Source organism: Aotus nancymaae, unplaced genomic scaffold (genome assembly GCF_030222135.1).
Source record: "Aotus nancymaae isolate 86718 unplaced genomic scaffold, 86718_ANA_hifiasm-v0.15.2.pri h1tg000016l, whole genome shotgun sequence".
NCBI lineage: Eukaryota > Metazoa > Chordata > Mammalia > Primates > Aotidae > Aotus > Aotus nancymaae.
This window is the reverse complement of record NW_026988428.1, coordinates 62,563,721-62,581,976: the sequence shown is the minus strand read 5'-3', so window position 1 is coordinate 62,581,976 and position 18,256 is coordinate 62,563,721. Positions and strand designations below refer to the sequence as shown.

Below are 18,256 nucleotides of genomic sequence, written 5' to 3'. Positions count from 1 at the left end.
AATACTTGAGTATTACTAAAAACTAATCCAAACAGAGATCTCTAGGATGGTCCACCCAATATCAGTAGAATATATGTTCTCTGTTATACCATAGAACAGGACTCAGTAAGTTAAAAATGATGGTAAGCATACAGTGTATGTTTTCAGATCACAATAGAACTAAATTAGGTATCAATAGCAAAGAAATTTGAAAGACTCACAAATATGTGGTAATTAAATAATATGCTCTTTAATAACCAGAGGATAAGGAATAAAGCACAAGGGATACTATAAAATGCTTTTGAGATGAATGAAAATGAAGAACAACATACTAAAACTTATCAGATGTGTGTAGTTAAATTAGTACTAGGCCGGGCATGGTGGCTCACACCTGTTATCCAAGCACTTTGGAGGCCAAGGTGGGTGGATCACCTGAGGTCGGGAGTTCAAGACCAGCCTGACCAACATGGTGAAACCCAGCTATCTTTATAAAAAAAAATAGATAAATAAAAATAAATAAATTAGCACTAGAGGGAAATTTGTAGATGGTAAATGCTTATATTAAAAAATAAGGGCCAGGTACAGTGTTTCATACCTGTAACCCCAACACTTGGGGAAGCTGAAGCAGGAGAATTGCTTGAGCCCAGGAGTTCAAGACCAACCTGGGCAACATAGTGAGACCCTGTCTCTAGAAGAAATTTTTTTAAGATGATCCAGGTGTGGTGGTGCACACCTGTAGTCCCAGCTACTTGGGAAGCTGAAGTGGAAGGATCACTTGAGCCCAGGAGTCTGAGGTTATAGTGAGCTGTGATTAATGCACCACTGCACTCCAGCCTGGGTGTCAGAGAGAGATGCTGTCTCAGAAGGAGAAGGAGGAAGAGGATGATAAGGAAAACAGAGGAAGAAGAGGATGAGGAATAAGAGGAAGAGGAAGAAGAAGAAGGAAGAGGAAGAGGGAAGAAGAAGAGAAGAAGAATCTGAAATATATAAGCTATTCTTTGACCTCAAGAAAATAGAAAAAGAAGAGCAAACTAAACCCAAAGCAAGCAGAACGAAGGAAATAATAAATATTAGAGCAGAAACTAGTAAACTAGAGAACAGAGAAACAATAAAGGAAATCAACAAAACCAAAACTTGATTCTTTGAAAAGATCAACAAAATTGGCATTTAGCTAAATTGCCCAGAAAATGAGAGCACTCAAATTACCAAATCAGTAATGAAAGAGGAAACATTACTGGCAACCTTATAAATAAAAGGACTGATGGGTGGGGCATGCTGGCTCACATCTGTAATCCCACCACTTTGGGGGACCAAGGTGGGTGGATCAACTGAGGTCGGGAGTTCGGGACCAGCCTGACTAACATGTAGAAACTCCGTTTCTACTAAAAATACAAAAAATTAGCTGGGTGTGATGGTGCATGCCTATAATCCCAGCTACTAGGTTGAGGTAGGAGAACTGCTTGAACCTGGGAGGTAGAGGTTGCGGTGAGCCGAGATCGTACCATTGTACTGCAGCCTGGGCAACAAAAGCAAAACTCCGTCTCAAAAAAAAAAAAGTACTGATAATTGTCTTATAGGACATACTATGAACAACTCTATAGCAATAAATTAGATAATGTAGATGAAAGACTCTCATAGACTAAGACTTTCATAGTTTTAGCTCTTACACTTAGGCCCACTTAGAGTTTTGAGTTAAATTTTGTATATGAAATCAGGTGGGGCTCAAGCTTCATTCTTTTGAATGTGGAGATCTAGTTATTCCAGAACCATTTGTTGCAAAGACTGTTATTTCCCCACTGAATTATTTGGCATCCTTGTTGAAAACCAATTGATCATAAATGTGAGAGTTTATTTCTAAATTCTCAATTTTATTCCATTGATATATGTGTGTATTCTTATGCTAGCACCACGTTGTCTTCATTATTGTACCTCTGTAGCAAGTTTTGAAATAGAGATGTATCAGTCCTCAAACATTGTTCTTCTTTTCAAGATTGTGTTTGACTGTTTATTCTAGGACTACCGCATTTCCATATGAATTTTAGGTTCAGCTTGTAATTTCTGCAAAAAGCCCCCTGGGATTCTGACAGAATTTTGTTAAATCTGTGGATCAATTTACAAATTGTTGCCATCTGATATGGGCTGAATTGTGTTCCCTCAAAATTCATATGTTGAAATGTTAAATCCCACCTCAGATTATGATTGTATTTACAGAGATGTAATTTAAAGATGTGATTAAGTTAAAATGAGGCCATTAGGGTGGGCTCTAATCCAGTCTGACTTTATAAAAAGAGGACATATGGGCCGGGTGTGGTGGCTCATGCCTATAATCCCAGCACTTTGGGAGGGTGAGGCGGGTGGATCACGAGGTCAAGAGATGGAGACCATCCTGGTCAACATGGTGAAACCCTGTCTCTACTAAAAATACAAAAAATTAGCTGGGCGTGGTGGCATGCGCCTGTAGTCCCAGCTACTCGGGAGGCTGACGCAGAAGAATTGCTTGAACCCAGGAGGCGAAGGTTGCGGTGAGCCGAGATCGCACCATTGCACTCCAGCCTGGGTAACAAGAGTGAAACTCAGTCTCAAAAAAAAAAAAAGGAAATATGGATGCAGAGAGACACTACAGAGTTGTGCAAACAGAGGAAAGATTATGCAACTTTAGATCTGACAGTGGTTTCTTAAAGATGACATAAAAAGGAGAAGCAACTAAAGAAAAAATACATGGCATATTGGCTTAGTAACAGTCAAAAATTAAAAAATTTGCATGGAAAAAAATTACATGAAAAAGACTCAGTAACAAATAGAATTTACACTTTAGGAACTACAGATAATAGAACAATTTGAAAGGTATTTTAAAATAAATATGTTGGAAATAATTAAAATCAATAGCAGAACCAATTATCCTTAAGGGAAGAATATGGATTAAAATAACACAGAATTTTTTTTGCTTAAATTAGCAGGCTCAGGAAAGAAAAATGTTGGCGGGGCATGGTGGCTCATGCCTGTACTTTGGGGAGCACTTTGGGAGGCTAGGTGGGCAGATCACGAGGTCAGGAGTTCGAGACCAGCCTGGCCAATATGGTGAAACCCTGTCTCTACTAAAAATATGAAAAATTAGCTGGGTGTAGTGGCATATGCCTGTAGTCCCAGTTACTCAGGAGGCTGAGGCAGAAGAATTGCTTGAATCTGGGAGGTGGAGGTTGCAGTGAGCCAAGATCGTGCCATCGCACTCTAGCCTGGGCAACAAAGTGAAACTCTGTCTCAAAAAGAAAAAGAAAAATGTCATTGAAATAGTCTAAATTCCCTTGCATGTTTTGATGGACCATATGCTGGACTTTGACCACTTCTGTCTAAAATAAGACCTACTTGTTCCCCCCCATTCTCTCATGCTTATTCACAGTTAACTGGATCTGGTACCCTGGGGTAATCATTGAAGTCATTATTGCAGGTTGGCCTTAACCTGCTGCTTAGAGTACTGTTGATGTAGCCTTAATGAAATGCTTTGAGAGACAGATTGAACAGATTTGATTTCAGCTTCTGTTGGTCAAATTAATTAGAGTAACTGGCAAGGTGTCATACTTACATGTAAGTATTTGAGCTCAGCCAAGAACAGGCTGGAGTGGGTTATTGGGAGAGGAATTTTCCATGGATCTGCCCATTCTGCTGGCTTTGTAGAAAAATGCAAGGCCCTTCTGTCTCTCTGGTTATCAGTTAAAAGAAAAACAAAACCCCACAAAAATGCAAGACTCTGATTGCTGTCTACCTTGGCCATTTCTCAAGGTCGTACTTGTAGCAAGCAAGCTTGAACGAAGAAGTACCGTCTCCCCATGAACAAAGAGCAGACTTGCTTCAGATTCCTATAAAAGCAGCACATTTCCCAAGCACAGGGTTCCTGTCTTGTAACTGAACCCGCTACATAGGCAAATGTCTTAGTCAGCTCAGGCTACTCTAACAAAGTACCATAGTCCCAATGGCATATAAACAACAGAATTTTATTTCTTATCGTTCTGGAGTCTGAAAATTCAAGATAGGGGTACCAGCATGGTTGGGTTCATGGGAAGGCCCTCTTCTGGGTTGCAATCTGGAAACTTTTCATTGTATCTTTACGTGGTAGAAAGAGAGCTAAAGAACTTTCTGGGGTCTTTTTTTAAAGGGAATTAAGTCCATTCATGATTGCTCCATTCTCATGACCTAATTACCCCCTAAAGGCCCTATTACATTGGAGATAGGATTTCAACATATGAATTTGAGTGGTACACAAACATTCAGCTCATGACAGCAAGCATTTATCTAGGCCCACCAACATCATGCCCATGAGACTTGCAGAGCATGGAAGAACCAACACAAACACGAAGCCCCAACTACTCCTCTTGTCATAAGTAATAAAGTCCTTTTACTCTGGTCCAGGAATCTCATGTTTTCTGCCAGCATTCATGAAATAGCAATAGGTTAACTTGTATGCTTGTAAGTAGGGTACAATCACAAACGCTTCGTAATTCTTGACATTCACAAAAATCAATTCCTGCTTCCTCATTTTCTCTTGCCATTGCCATGGAAGAAGTGCCTTACGCCTCCCGCCATGATTCTGAGGCCTCCCTGGCCATGTGGAACTATAACTATAGAAGATCTGGCAAGATGGCCGAATAGGAACAGCTCCAGTCTGCAGCTCCCAGCGAGACCAATGCAGAAGGCATGTGATTTCTGCTTTTCCAACTGAGTGGCACCTGGAGCCCCAGTGAGACAGAACCATTCACTCCCCTGGAGAGGGGGCTGAAGCCAGGGAGCCAAGTGGTCTCGAGATGCTCAGTGGCTCCCACTCCCATGGAGCCCAACAAGCTAAAAACCACTGACTTGAAATTCTCGCTGCCAGCACAGCAGTCTGAAGTTGACCTGGGATGACTAAGCTTGGTGAGGGGAGGTGCGTCCACCATTACTGAGGCTTGAGTAGGCGGTTTTCCCCTCAAAGTACCAAGGAGGCTGGGAAGTTCAGACTGGGTGGAACTCACCAAAGCACAGCAAAGAGGCTGTGGCAGACTGCCTCTCTAGATTGCTCCTCACTGGGTAGGTCATCTCTAAAAGAAAGGCAGCAGCCCCGGTTAGGGGCTTATGGATAAAACTCCCATCTCCCTGGGACAGAGCACCTGGGGGAAGGGGTGGCTGTGGGCACAGCTTCAGCGGATTTAATCATTCCTGCCTGCCAGCTCTGAAGAGAGCAGCTGATCCTGACAAGGAGGATTCTCCCAGCACAGCCCTCAAGCTCTCCTAAAGGACAGACTCCCTTCTCAAGTGGGTCCCTGACCCTCATGCCTCCTGACTGGGAGAGACCTCCCAAAAGGGGTTAACAGAAATCTCATACAGGAGAGCTCTGGCCGACATCAGGCCAGTGCCCTTCTGGAACAGTGCTTCCTGAGGAAGGAAGGAGCAGGCAGCAGTCTTTGCTTTTCTGCAGGCTCAACTGGTGATACCCAGGCAAACAGGTTCTGGAGTGGACCTCCAGCAAACTGCAGCAGACCTGCAGAAGAGGGGCCCGACTGTTAGAAAAAAAACTAACAAAGAGAAAGCAATAATACCATCAACATCAACAAAAAGAGCCCCCACACAGAAACCCCATCCAAAGGTCATCAGCCTCAAAGATCAAAAATAGATAAATCCACAAAGGTGAGGAAAAACCAGTGCAAAAATGCTGAAAATTCCAAAAACCAGAATGCCACTTCTCCAAATGATCACAACTCCTCTCTAGCAAGGGCACAAAACTGGACAGAGAATGAGTTTGACAAATTGACAGAAGTAGGCTTTAGAAGGTGGGTAATAACAAATCCTCTGAGCTAAAGGAGCATGTTCTAACCCAATGCAAGGAAGCTAAGAACCTTGGTAAAAGGTTACAGGAACTGCTAACTAGAATAACCAGTTTAGAGAAGAATATAAATGACCTGCTGGAGCTGAAAAACACAGCATGAGAACTTCATGAAGCATATACAAGTTATCAATAGCCAAATCTATCAAGCGGAAGAAAGGATAGCAGAGATTGAAGATCAATTTACTGAAATAAGGTGTGAAGACAAGATTAGAGAAAAAAGAATGAAAAGGAACAAACAAAGCCTCCAAGAAATATGGGACTATGTGAAAAGACCAAACCTGTGATTGATTGGTGTACCTGAAAGTGACAGAGAGAATGGAACCAAGTTGGAAAATGCACTTCAGGGTATTATCCAGGAGAACTTCCTTAAACTAGCAAGACAGGCCAACATTCAAATTCAGGTTGAACAATGAGAACACATGGACACAGGAGGGGAACATCACACACCAAGGGGCAAGGGGAGGGAGAGCATAGGACAAATACCTAATGCATGCAGGGCTTAAAACCTAGATAACGGGTTGATAGGGGCAGCATACCACCATGGTACATATATAATGTAACAAACCTGAACATTCTGCATATGTATCTCAGAACTTAAATTTTAAAAAAGATAGCTATAAATCTTAGTTACAAAGAAATCCCAGTTTCTGATACTGCCTCTTTTGAGTTAAATTAGACAGTATGTAGACAGATTAGAAGGTACCATGGTAGAGTCTTGAATTAAAACAAGTTTAAAGTACCTTGATACTAGAGAATAATTTTTTTAATCTTTCTTCATAAAGAATGTGTTTATCCAGAAATACCATTTGATCCAGCAATCCCATTACTGGGTTTATACCCAAAGGAATATAAATCATTCTATTATAATGAATGTTTGTTTATTGCATACACATGTTTATTGCAGCACTATTCACAATATCAAAGACATGGAACCCACCCCAATGCCCATCAATGATAGACTGGATAAAGAAAATGTGGTACATATACCCCATGGAATACTATGCGGCCATAAAAAGAAATGAAATCATGTCCTTTGCAGGGACATGGATGAAGCTGGAAGACATCATCCTCAGCAAACTAACAGAGGAACAGAAAACCAAACACAGCATGTTCTCATAAGTGGGATCTGAACAATGAGAACACATGGACACAGGGAAGGGAACAACACACACTGAGGCCTGTGGTGGGGGGAGTGAGAAAAGGGATAGCATCGGGACAAATAGCTAATGCATGTGGGGCTTAATACCTAGGTAGATATCCAAGAACTTAAAGTAAAATAAAAATTATTTTAAAAAATCAATTCCTGGTGGTTTGTAAGTCAAAAAGTAAAAGTGAAACAATAACTTAATGAATTCTTCTAGAAGAAAACATAGGAGAATATCTTCATGAACTTAGGACAGGGAAAGTTTATAAACAGGACAAAAAATCACTTGCCGTATAGGAAAACACTGATAATTTGGACTATATTAGAATGTACTCTTCAGCAAAAGACATGATTAAGAAAGTGGAAAGGCAATCCACAGAATGGGGGAATATATTTGCAACAGATATAACAAACAGAAGGTTTATATCCAGAATATAACATGAATTCCTATATATCAGTAAGAAACATAACCCAAAATGAAAGAGGGCAAAATCCTTGAGTAGATACTCCACAAAAGAAGATATCCAACTAGACAATAAAAAGATGAATGTGTACTCATATTAATCAGAGATTGCAATTTAAAGCCACATTGCATTGCTATTATACATTCACTAAAATGGCTAAAATTTAAAAGACTAACAATGCCAAATGTTGGCAAGGATACAGACCACAGGAATGCTCATTCACCAATGGTAGGATTGTGATTGGGCACAACCACTTTGGAAAACTGGAATTAAGCTAAACATATGTCTGCTCTATGAGCCAGCAGTTCCCGCTCATACATACTCAGAAACAGATACGTGTGTACCAAAAGACATGTCTAAGAATATTCATATTCATATTATTTGTAATAGTAAAAGAGTTACAAGCAACCTAACTGTATAGTCACTGTAGAATAAATTGGTAAACAGAATATGATACATCAGTGAAAATGGAAATGAAGACTCTATAGCTACCTGCAAAAATGCAGATGAATTTCACAAACATAATGTTGAGCAAAAGAAACCAAGGAAAAATGATGGAGCAATACTGAAACCAAACAGAATAGTCCGTAAAGTAAAAACCATGAATACGGATAGAGACATACTTAATGATAAAAGGAATATTCCACAAGAAAATGTGACCATGAATTTGCAACTAACACCACAGTCTTATGAAAAGGAAACCTGTCATGTAGTTTAGTCAAATTTAGTCATGTTAGGAGACTTAATATACTACTCTTAAATTTTATAAATAAATAAAACAGCTCGGAGTATGGTCAGGTGGCTCGGACCGAGCAGGGTTTTCCTTATCCCAGTGGATTTTGTAGAATACACTGCCAGTCTCTTGTCTTTTTTTTTTTTTTTTTTTTTGAGATGGCGTTTTGCTGTCATTGCTCAAGCTGGAGTGCAATGGCACGACCTCAGATCACCACCATCTCCACCTCCTGGGTGCAGGCAATTCTCCTGCCTCAGCCATCTAAGTAGCTGGGATTACAGGCATGCACCACCATGCCCAGCTAACTTTGTATTTTTAGTAGAGATGGGGTTTCTCCATGTTGGTCAGGCTGGTCTCAAACTCCTGACCTCAGGTGATCCGCCTACCTCGGCCTCCCAGAGTGCTGGGATTACAGGCGTGAGCCACTGCGCCCGTCCCAGCCTCTTGTCTTTTATTCACCGTGGCTTCTTCTGATATCCAGGTGAAAACACTGAAGAAGTGTGTCTCAGGCCAGGCTTTTGAGCTGATTCTCAGACCCCAGTCAAAATAATCTATCCCAGAGTTCCCCTCCAAAGAGGAAAGATATTTCGCTGGAGGAAATTGAGAATAAATTAGAAGCTTCAGAAAAAAGGCACAAGCCCTGCAAAGCTGAGATCTTGAAGGAGCTTGCTGAAAATTGAAAGCAGGAGAAAGAAGTGCTTCAGAAATAAAATAAATAAATAAATAAAAAGAACAGCTTCACTAAAACAGAAGAGAAGCTGACCCACAAAATGGAAGCTAATAAAGATAACAGGAAGTCGCAAATGACTACCACACTGGAGTGTTTGCAGAGAAAGATAAGCACATTGAAGAAATGCGGAAGAGCAAAGAATCCAGAGATCCTGCTGATGAGACTGAAGCTAATTTGTTCTGAGAACTGACTTTCTCCCTGCTCTTCTTCCTGAATGTCCAGACTATAGCCAGTGTCATTTTATTTTTTGCTCCTAACAAACATTCTAGCTGACATAAGACTAGATAGGTAGATTCAGACTATATGATGTTGTTTTAAGAGCTAAAGGGAAGAAACTAAAAGAGTTTTACTCTTTCTAAAGTCTTGGTCTTTCTCACGTAGCTATTTTTCTTGTTGCATCTTTACTACTTCAGTACACTTGGTATACTGGGTTAATGGCTAGTACTGTATTGGCTTTGTGAAACATTTTGTGAAAAAGAGTATGTAGTGGCTTCTTTTGAACTGTGAGATACTGAATATTTGTTCATTTTTAAATCCCAATTCCGTCCTAATTTTACCAGATGCTACTGGACTTGAATGGTTAATAAAATTGCACAGTGTTGTTGGTGGCAGTGACTGACTTCTTTCTATTCAGGTAATAAGTTATCAAGACCCTCCTAGTTTATATTTTTTTCAGGTAGAGCCTTTAGGTCAATGGAAATAACCAGCACACACACTACTGCAAAGTCTCTGCTTTTGAGTTTCTTGCTCCAGAGTTGTTTATATTGTCTTGTTCTGCAATCATTGCTTTGTTTCAATGCCTCAACCCTGATCAGCTGTTGCTATATTCTTTCAAATGTTTATTTGCAAACAATCTTTTTTTGTTCTGTGTTACTGTTTAAAAGGCAGATTAAGGCTGAGCACAGGGCTCATGCCTGTAATCCCAGCAGCTTGGGAGGCCAAGGCAGGAGGCTCATTTGAGCCCAGGAGTTCAAGACCAGCCTGGACAACATATAGAGACCCCATCTCTACAAGAAATACAAAAAATTAGCTGATTGTGGTGGTTCATGCCTGTAACCCAACTATTTGGGAGGCTGAGGTAAGAGGATCACTTGAGCCTTGGAGATTGAGGCTGCAATGAGCTGTGATTATACCACTACACTCCAGCCTGGGCAACAGAGTGAGACCCTGTCTCAAGATAAATAAATAAATAAAAATTTTAAAGGCACAAATTGTGTTTCTAGAGAAGAGTTTAGAGGGAATCTTAAGCTTCCTCTTGGAGATATTTAGTGGTTTGCTTGCATTATGTTACAGGTGGGGGTGTGTTCTAATACTTTCCTGCTATAGAATTGATAATTTGAGAATTGAAACCTTTTTTTGGCCTGTTTTCTTTACCTCCCACTCATAGTACAGCTTTGAGAGAATCATAATACTAAAATAACTTTCCATGCTGCTGTAGCAACTCCTGTGAAATGATTTAAGGGAACTTTATATTTTTAAAAAATAATTTATTTATAGATAAATATAAGTATTAAAAGTATAATAAAATTATGGACAGGAACTATTTTTAAAACTTAATGGTAGTAATTGTCTCTACAAAGAGAGATACATAGAGTAAACCAGGCAAGTATATAAAAGAGGCTTTAATTTTATCTGAAAAAAAAATTTTTTTTTTGAGACAAGGTCTAGCTCTGTCATCCAGGCTGGAGTGCAGTGGTGCAGCCATAGCTCACTGCAGCCTCAACCTCCTGGGCTTAAATGATCCTCCCACCTCAGCAGCCCCCCAACCCCACCAGGTAGCTGGGACTACAAGTTCACACCACCACACCCAGCTAATTTTTCTATTATTTGTAGAGACAGGGTTTTGCCATGTTGCCCAGGCTGGTCTTGAACTCCTGGGCTCAAGTGAGCCTCCTGCCTCAGCCTCCCAAAGTGCTGGGATTACAGGCATAAGCCACCATGCTTGGCCTTAATCAGAAATGTTTTGTCTTGAGATATCTGACAAAAATATGATAAAAGGGTAGTAAAATTCTAGGTTTGGGGTACATAGATGTATATCATCCTATTTTATATTTCTGTATTTTTGAAATTTTTATTATAAAACAAGAATAAGCAAAAACTTGCAGAAATGAAAGGAAAACTTGATTTTAAATTACAAATATCATAAATAGAAATTACACATATTTAGTAGAAAAATGAGAATATAGTAGAATTAGATAATGCTGTAAATAAACATATACACCAAACATATTTATAGGCAAACACATACACATATGTGGAGAGAGATACTTATATACACACATATATATAAGACACAGATAGAACATTACATCTCTCATGTAGATAGTATACATTCTCTGAATATATAAAGCATGTATTTGGCCACAACAAAGAGCTCTTACATATTTGTCAAAAAATAACAAAATGGTCCTCAAAAAACTAAAAATGGAACTACTGTATAATTCAGCAATTTCACTACTGGGTAAATGTCCAAAAGAAAAGAAGTAAATACATAGAAGAGATATCTGCACTCTCATGTTTATTGCAGCACTATTTGTAATAACCAAAATATGGAATCAGTGGATGAATGAACAAAGAAAATGTGGTATAGTACATATACACAATGGAATATTATTCAGCCACTAAAAAAATAATGAATTCCACTAGTCGCAGTGGCTCACATCTGTATTCCTAGCACTTTGGGAGGCCAAGGTGGGCAGATCACGAGGTCAAGAGTTCGAGACCAGCCTGGACAAAGTAGCGAAAGCCCATCTCTACTAAGAATACAATAATTAGCTGGGTGTGGTGGCGTGTGCCTGTAATCCCAGCTACTCAGGAGGCTAAGGCAGGAGAATCACTTGAACCCGGGAAGCAGAGGTTGCAGTGAGCTGAGCTTGCACCACTGCACTCCAGCCTGAGTGACAGTGCAAGACTTCGTCTCGAAAAAAGTAAAATAAGATAAAATAAAATAATAATGAAATCTTACTCAAGTGTGGTAAGCATGCCTCTAGAGGCTGAGGCAGAAGGATCTTTTGAGCCCAGGAAGTTAAGACTGCAGTGAGCTGTGGTGAGCTGTGACTGCACCATTGCACCCCAACCTAGGCAACTGAGCAAGACCCCATCTTGGGAGAGAAAGAGGGAGGAAGGAAGGGAAGGAAACAAGGAAAGTAGGGAGGGAAGAAATGAATTCTGTCACATGCAGCAACATGGATGGAACTAGAGTTCATTATGTTAAGTGAAGTAAGCCAAACACAATAAGAAAAATGTCACATGTTCTCATTCATATTTGGGAGCTAAAAAAAAGTGGATATCATGAAGACAGCGAGTAGAATGGGTGGTTAACAGAGGCTGGGAAGGGTAGGGAATGGGGGCATAGAGAGAGGTTAATTAATGGGTATAAATACACAGATAAAAGAAATAGTAGTGTTCCATAGATCAGTAGGGTGACTATAGTTAATGATAATCTATTTTATACTTCAAAAAAGTTACAAGAGAATAATTTGAATGTTCCTAGCATAAATGAAAGATAAATATCTAAGGTGATGCATAACCCAGTTACCCTGATTTGATCTTTATACATATGAACATGTCAAATTATCACATGTACCCTGAAAATATGTACATCTATTATGCATCAGTTTTAAAATAAAACAGGCAAAGGATATGTATAGACTTTATAGAAAAGCATATCCAGTAATGCAGTGTAGTTAACAAAATAAATTTAAAAAAAAGAAAGAAAGAAAAGCATATCCAGGGCCGGGCACAGTGGCTCATGCCTGTAATTCCAGCACTTTAGGAGGCTGAGGCAGGCAGATCACGAGGTAAGGAGTTCAAGACCAGCCTGGCCAACATGGCAAAACCCCTACTCTACTAAAAATACAAAAATTAGCTGGACCTGGTGGCAGGTGCCTGTAATCCTAGCTACTCGGGAGGCTGAGGCAGGAGAATTGCTTGAACCCTGGAGGTGGAGGGTGCAGGGAGCCGAAATCATGCCATTGCACTCCATCCTGGGTGACAAGAGCAAGACTCCGTCTCAAAAATAAAAATAAAAAAATAAAAACCCAGATAGCCAGCAAGCTCATGAAAGGATGTTAAGTTTACTAGTAGTTAGAGAAACACAAGTTAAAGTAATAGTGAGACACCATTTTTACCTGTTAGGCTTTCCAACAGTTAAGAGTAGGTGATCCTGAAAACATAGTGCTGAGTGAAAAGCAACAAATCTATGACAAGTCCCATGTATACAAATCAGAAAGCATGCATACAACAAACGTGTTAAAGGAAATATAAAATGAAAAGATACCTATTAAACATTAGAATGGTTTCCTAGAATGGTGAGGAATGGGAGTGGGAAATGGAGATAAGAAAGTAACAGAAAAAAATGAATGAATAAATAAAAGTAAACATAAAATAAGTCAATAAAACTAGCCGCAATACCTATTGCTGGAAGGATGTAGAGGAAAAGGAGCCTTCTAACACTACCAATAGAAATATAAAGTGTTTTCCAGACTTTCTGAAAAATAACCTGACAATATATCCTAGAAATAGTGGTAATGCTTGTCGGCATGGGGGTCACTAATTAGATGATCCATACTGTGAAATATGATGTGGCCATTCAAGGAGCATCAGAACTGTGCTTAATGCTTTGAAGGGATTTCATTAGATATTGAATGAAAGATGGTATAGAAAAGTAAGTGTACGGTGGTGCCATTTTAGGAGACAATGACCCCTCCCCCACACAAGCCTTTAAGAGTGTGTGTGTGTGTGTGTGTGTGTGTGTGTGTGTGTACAAGCACAGAGAAAAATAAGAAAGAATATATGCTACATTGGTGTGGAGAGCTAAACTAATGGAGGGGGAAGAATAAGAGAGGAAACTGTGTAGGCAACCAAAAGTAAAAATTAAAATTGCACTAAAAAATTAATCACAGGTGGCTGGGCATGGAGGCTCATGCGGGTAATCCCAGCTCTTTGAGAAGCCAAGGCAGGCGGATCACAAGGTCAAGAGATCAAGACCATCCTGGCCAACATGGTAAAGCCCTGTCTCTACTGAAAATACAAAAATTAGCCGGGTGTAGTGGTATACACCTGTAGTCCCAGCTACTTGGGAGGCTGAGGCAGGAGAATTGCTTGAACCCAGGAGGCGGAGGTTGCATTGAGCCAAGATCTCGCCACTGCACTCCAGCCTGGGCAACAGAGTAAGACTCAGTCTAAAAAAAAAAAAAAAATTAATTACAGGTATAAGATCACAGTCATTCATGAATGTAAAATTTTGTATATGTGGGGACATTTGTACACAGAAATTAATAAGATTTTTGTTTGTTTGAAGTATGGGTTTTTCAGATGGTTGAATTTCAGTCCACAGATAGATATGTTGGTCACAAGATTCTTAGTTGTTGTTGCCTGATAACTCTCCTCTCTGTATGTATAATGCCGGCACTAAGTTTGATATCTCTGTGATTTGTATTATTTGCAGAATCTTTGTGGTTATGGTTCTTTCTCTAGTGATTTCATTATCCACGTAATTTTCAAGAAAAATAGTGAAAACAAGTTTGCTGGATTAACAGATAAAACTTTTCAATTAGTGGGTCCCAGTATAATGCTTATTTAGGAATATGTGTCTTAGGAATTAGAAACTTAGGAAAAACACTCTTGTTGGTCATTTAAAATGCATTTTGGTACATGAGGTATGCATAAAAAAAATGTAGAGGAAGAGCATCTTGTCCATAATTTAATGCAGACTAGGTTTTTGAAGCTTACAGAGCTAGAGTTTTAAATATAGTATTAATGTAAGATGAATATACTTTTTTTGAGACAGGTTCTTGCTCTGTTGCCCAGGCTGGAGTGTAGTGGCACAATCACAGCTCACTGCAGTCTCAACCTTCTGGGCCCAAGTTATCCTCCTCAGCCTCCCAAGTGTCTGGGACTACAGGCCCACACCACCATGCCCAGCTTATTTTTTTATTTCCTTTTGTAGAGACAGGCTTTCACCATGTTGCCCAGGCTGGTCTTAAACTCATGAGCTCAAGCGATCCTCCTGCCTGGGCCTCCAAAGTGTTGGGATTATAGGTGTGAGCTACCACACACGGCCAAAAAGTACACTTGTATGAAAGGGCTAAATGCTAACAAATAGCATTAAGACAAATGTTAGGAATCAGTGCAGGCCCAATGTGATTTACTGTATTGTATTTGTATTTCAGATGCCTTTGGTGCTTCATGAAGAATATTTCCAGATATATCACAGACATTAAACCTTTGCCTCCCAACATAAAAGATAGACTGATTAAAATAATGAGCATGCAGGGGCGGATAACAGATTCAAATATAAGCGAGGTAAGAGTATGATTAACTGTAAAGCAAGGGTATTATATTTTCTGTTTAGATATGGTTTTAGATTTTTGGAACAATGGTATATGGTGAGACTGGCAATCATTTTTAATTTTTTTTTTTTTGTTACAAGATCTTGCTCCGTTGCCCAGGCTAGAGTACAATGGTAGAATCTCAGCTTAGTGCAACCTCCATTACCTGGGCTTAAGTGATTCCTCTTCAGCCTCCTGAGTAGTTGGGACTATAGGTGTGCACCACCATGCCTGGCTAATTTTTGCATTTTTTGTAGAGACAGTGTTTCATCATGTTGACCAGACTAGTCTCAAACTCCTGAGCTCAAATGATCCACCCGCCTCGGCCTCCCAAAGTGCTGGGATTACAGGCGTGAGCCACCCGCCTGGCCCCCTTTTTTTTTTTTTTTTTAAAGATGGGGTTTCACCATGATGGCCAGGCTGGTCTTGAACTCCTGACCTCAGGTGATCCACCCACCTCGGCCTCCCAAAGTGCTAGGATTACAGGCATGAGCCACAGCGCCCGGCCCAGAGTTTGTTTTATTCCCTCCAGATAACCAAAATGTCCACTTGTAACAGTTCCTAAAATGTCTCCTTCCACCATTGTCTCAGTCACTTTTCTCATGTCAGCCACACTCATGGAGACTGAAAATCCAAGCAAAAAGGTTTATTGGTGGTTTCAGAATTGCAATTCAAGGAACACAGACTCCAGAGGCATCTGAAATCATGCCCTAACTACTTAATTCACATGTCCTAAGAGATATATGAGGTCTTTTAAAGAAAAAGGTGGGAAAGGGCTATCAAACAATTCATTAGTTAGAATAAGGGTTTCTAGGCAGAAGTCCTTGATTCAGGGGTTTGGAAAAAGTTCAGTCATCAGCGTATCATAGTCTTTTCATAAGTAGCAGCAATTTCATCTGCAGCATCAGCAAGTACATTCTACGGTCAAGCAGCTGCAGAATGACGTTCAGGAAGTAAATGATGTTGCTCTGGTCAGCTCCCATTAGCCTTCCATGCACACTTGTTTTCATGGTACCTGTACCCTTGACCTCCATGTTTTCAAAAAGTTTTAAAACTTTTTGGTCAAGACTCACATAAGAAATATATGTTACATTGTGACTCTAGTACATAAACCACACTTATGTGTAACAGTATAATGTGCAGTACATTTGGTCTTTTCTATTTTATTTTTTTCTACTTAGTCTTATTTTATTTAAAAAATGTTGATCACAGCCTGCTAAACTGATTTTGTAATCCATTCATAAATAATGACCAGTAGTTAAAAATCACTGTTCTCAAGCAGTGGCTCACGCCAGTAATCTCAGCACTTTGGGAATTTGAGACCAGCCTGACCAACATGGAGAAATCCTGCTGCTATTAAAAAAAAAAAAAAATACAAAATTAGGCGGGTGTGGTGGTGCATGCCTGTAATCCCAGCTACTCAGGAGGCTGAGGCAGGAGAATCACTTGAACCCGGGAGGCAGAGGTTGTAAGAGCCAAAATTGTGCCATTGCACACCAGCCTGGGCAACAAGAGCAAAACTCTGTCTTAAAAAAAAAAAAAAGAAATCTATCACTCTTCTCATTTATACTGTTCTTTTTTCAACTGCTATATTTTTCATATTTAGTATTTCCAATTTACCATTTTATGGTTTCTTGTTTTATCTTGTTAGTCTTTTCTTATTTATTTTAGCATACTATTATGCTTATTAATACCTTTAGCCCCTGTGTTCTAAATCCTCTGCTCCTGATGGAATCAGTAATCTTTGTTTTTCTTTTGAAATAGTGATACTCTCTAGGTGTCTTGTTCTGTCCTGTGAGCATATCTGTGTAGACTCTCTGGTAGTGGCAAGAGTAAAGGAGGCCAGATCCTCCTTTGGTGCTTCATGGAGGGCTATATGTTCTGGGCCATAAAGAAAGGCAGACCTGTAGCTTATCTGCTTCCTCTTTTTATTTACAAACAAGACTGTATTAGCCCTACTGAGCTGACATAGCGGGTGGAGGCCTGGAGAGGGGCTGGAGGGATGAGCTTCAAGGCAGAGAACCCCAAGCACCAGGAAAAGACAGTTAATCACTCTTCCTTCTGCTAAACAGCCCCTCAGATTAGGGCTTAACCTTCAGCTCCTGATTTTTAAAGGTTATTAAATAACAGAGTAGATAATTTCCTTTGCTATTACTTCTGTGTTATCTTTTGTATTTTTGGTATTTGTGTTTCAAAAACTGAAAATGCTAGTTAGCAATTTCTACACTACTTATATTTAAATATTGTCTTCGGGTTTGCAGCCATCACCACTCTGCAGTCATCACCATCTAGTCTGCAGAGACTAGAACTGCTAATTGCTATTAAGGGTGAATGACAACTATCCGGGCTGGTGGGATGGTGGGAAAATAATTTACCAAGACAGTTATAGGTAAAGAAAGGCAGATTTGTTAGAGAAAATATGAAAATACATTGCAAGGGAGCAACGGGCAGAGCCAGCAAGAGAGGAGCCAACTGCCAGGAGACAAAGGCTTGCTGGGGATTATATAGAATGGAACTTGGGCTGATTGACAACACCAAGGTAGCAGGGAGCTAACTTGCATCCTTCTGGCAGCCGAGGTGTTTGATGATAAATCATTTGGTGATAAGCAAGAAGTTTGTAAATTACATACGTTGTCTGCACAGGAGGGCTATATGTTCTGGGCCACAAAGAAAGGCAGACCTATAGCTTATCTGCTTTATGTTTTTATTACCCTGGTCCTGCCAGCCTGACTGCTTTTCCATAATTAGGACTCCACAATTTCTCTGACTTCACCTTACCTTCTACCTAATGCCCGTAATCAAAGTAAGTAAGCTCTGATGATAGCACTCCAGCATATGTTTTTCTGTGGTGTTTGTTTGTTTATTTGAGACAGGATCTCTGTCACCCAGGCTAGAGTGCAGTGGCATAATCACAGCTCACCGCAGCCCCAACCTCCTGGGCTCAGGTGATCCTCCCACCTCCTGAGTACCTAGGACTACAGGTGCCCACCACTTCACCCAAATAATTTTTGTATTTTTTG

The 18,256-nt window shown here is 40.0% G+C and overlaps 1 protein-coding gene and 1 pseudogene across 3 annotated transcripts in view; both read left to right on the top strand.

Moving 5' to 3' along the window:
• Positions 1–18,256, top strand: part of AMN1 (antagonist of mitotic exit network 1 homolog) — a 57,989-nt gene that overhangs the window by 15,769 nt on the left and 23,964 nt on the right. For 2 of the 3 annotated variants that reach the window (XM_021673807.2, XM_021673809.2), the window contains exon 2: positions 15,078–15,210. In XM_021673807.2, coding sequence (XP_021529482.1) covers positions 15,078–15,210 — 133 coding nt within the window. Of the gene's footprint in view, positions 1–9,812; positions 9,983–15,077; positions 15,211–18,256 lie in introns of those variants that run through there. The other variant, XM_021673808.2, reaches the window with a different exon arrangement.
• Positions 8,602–9,781, top strand: LOC105721363 (stathmin-like; annotated as a pseudogene).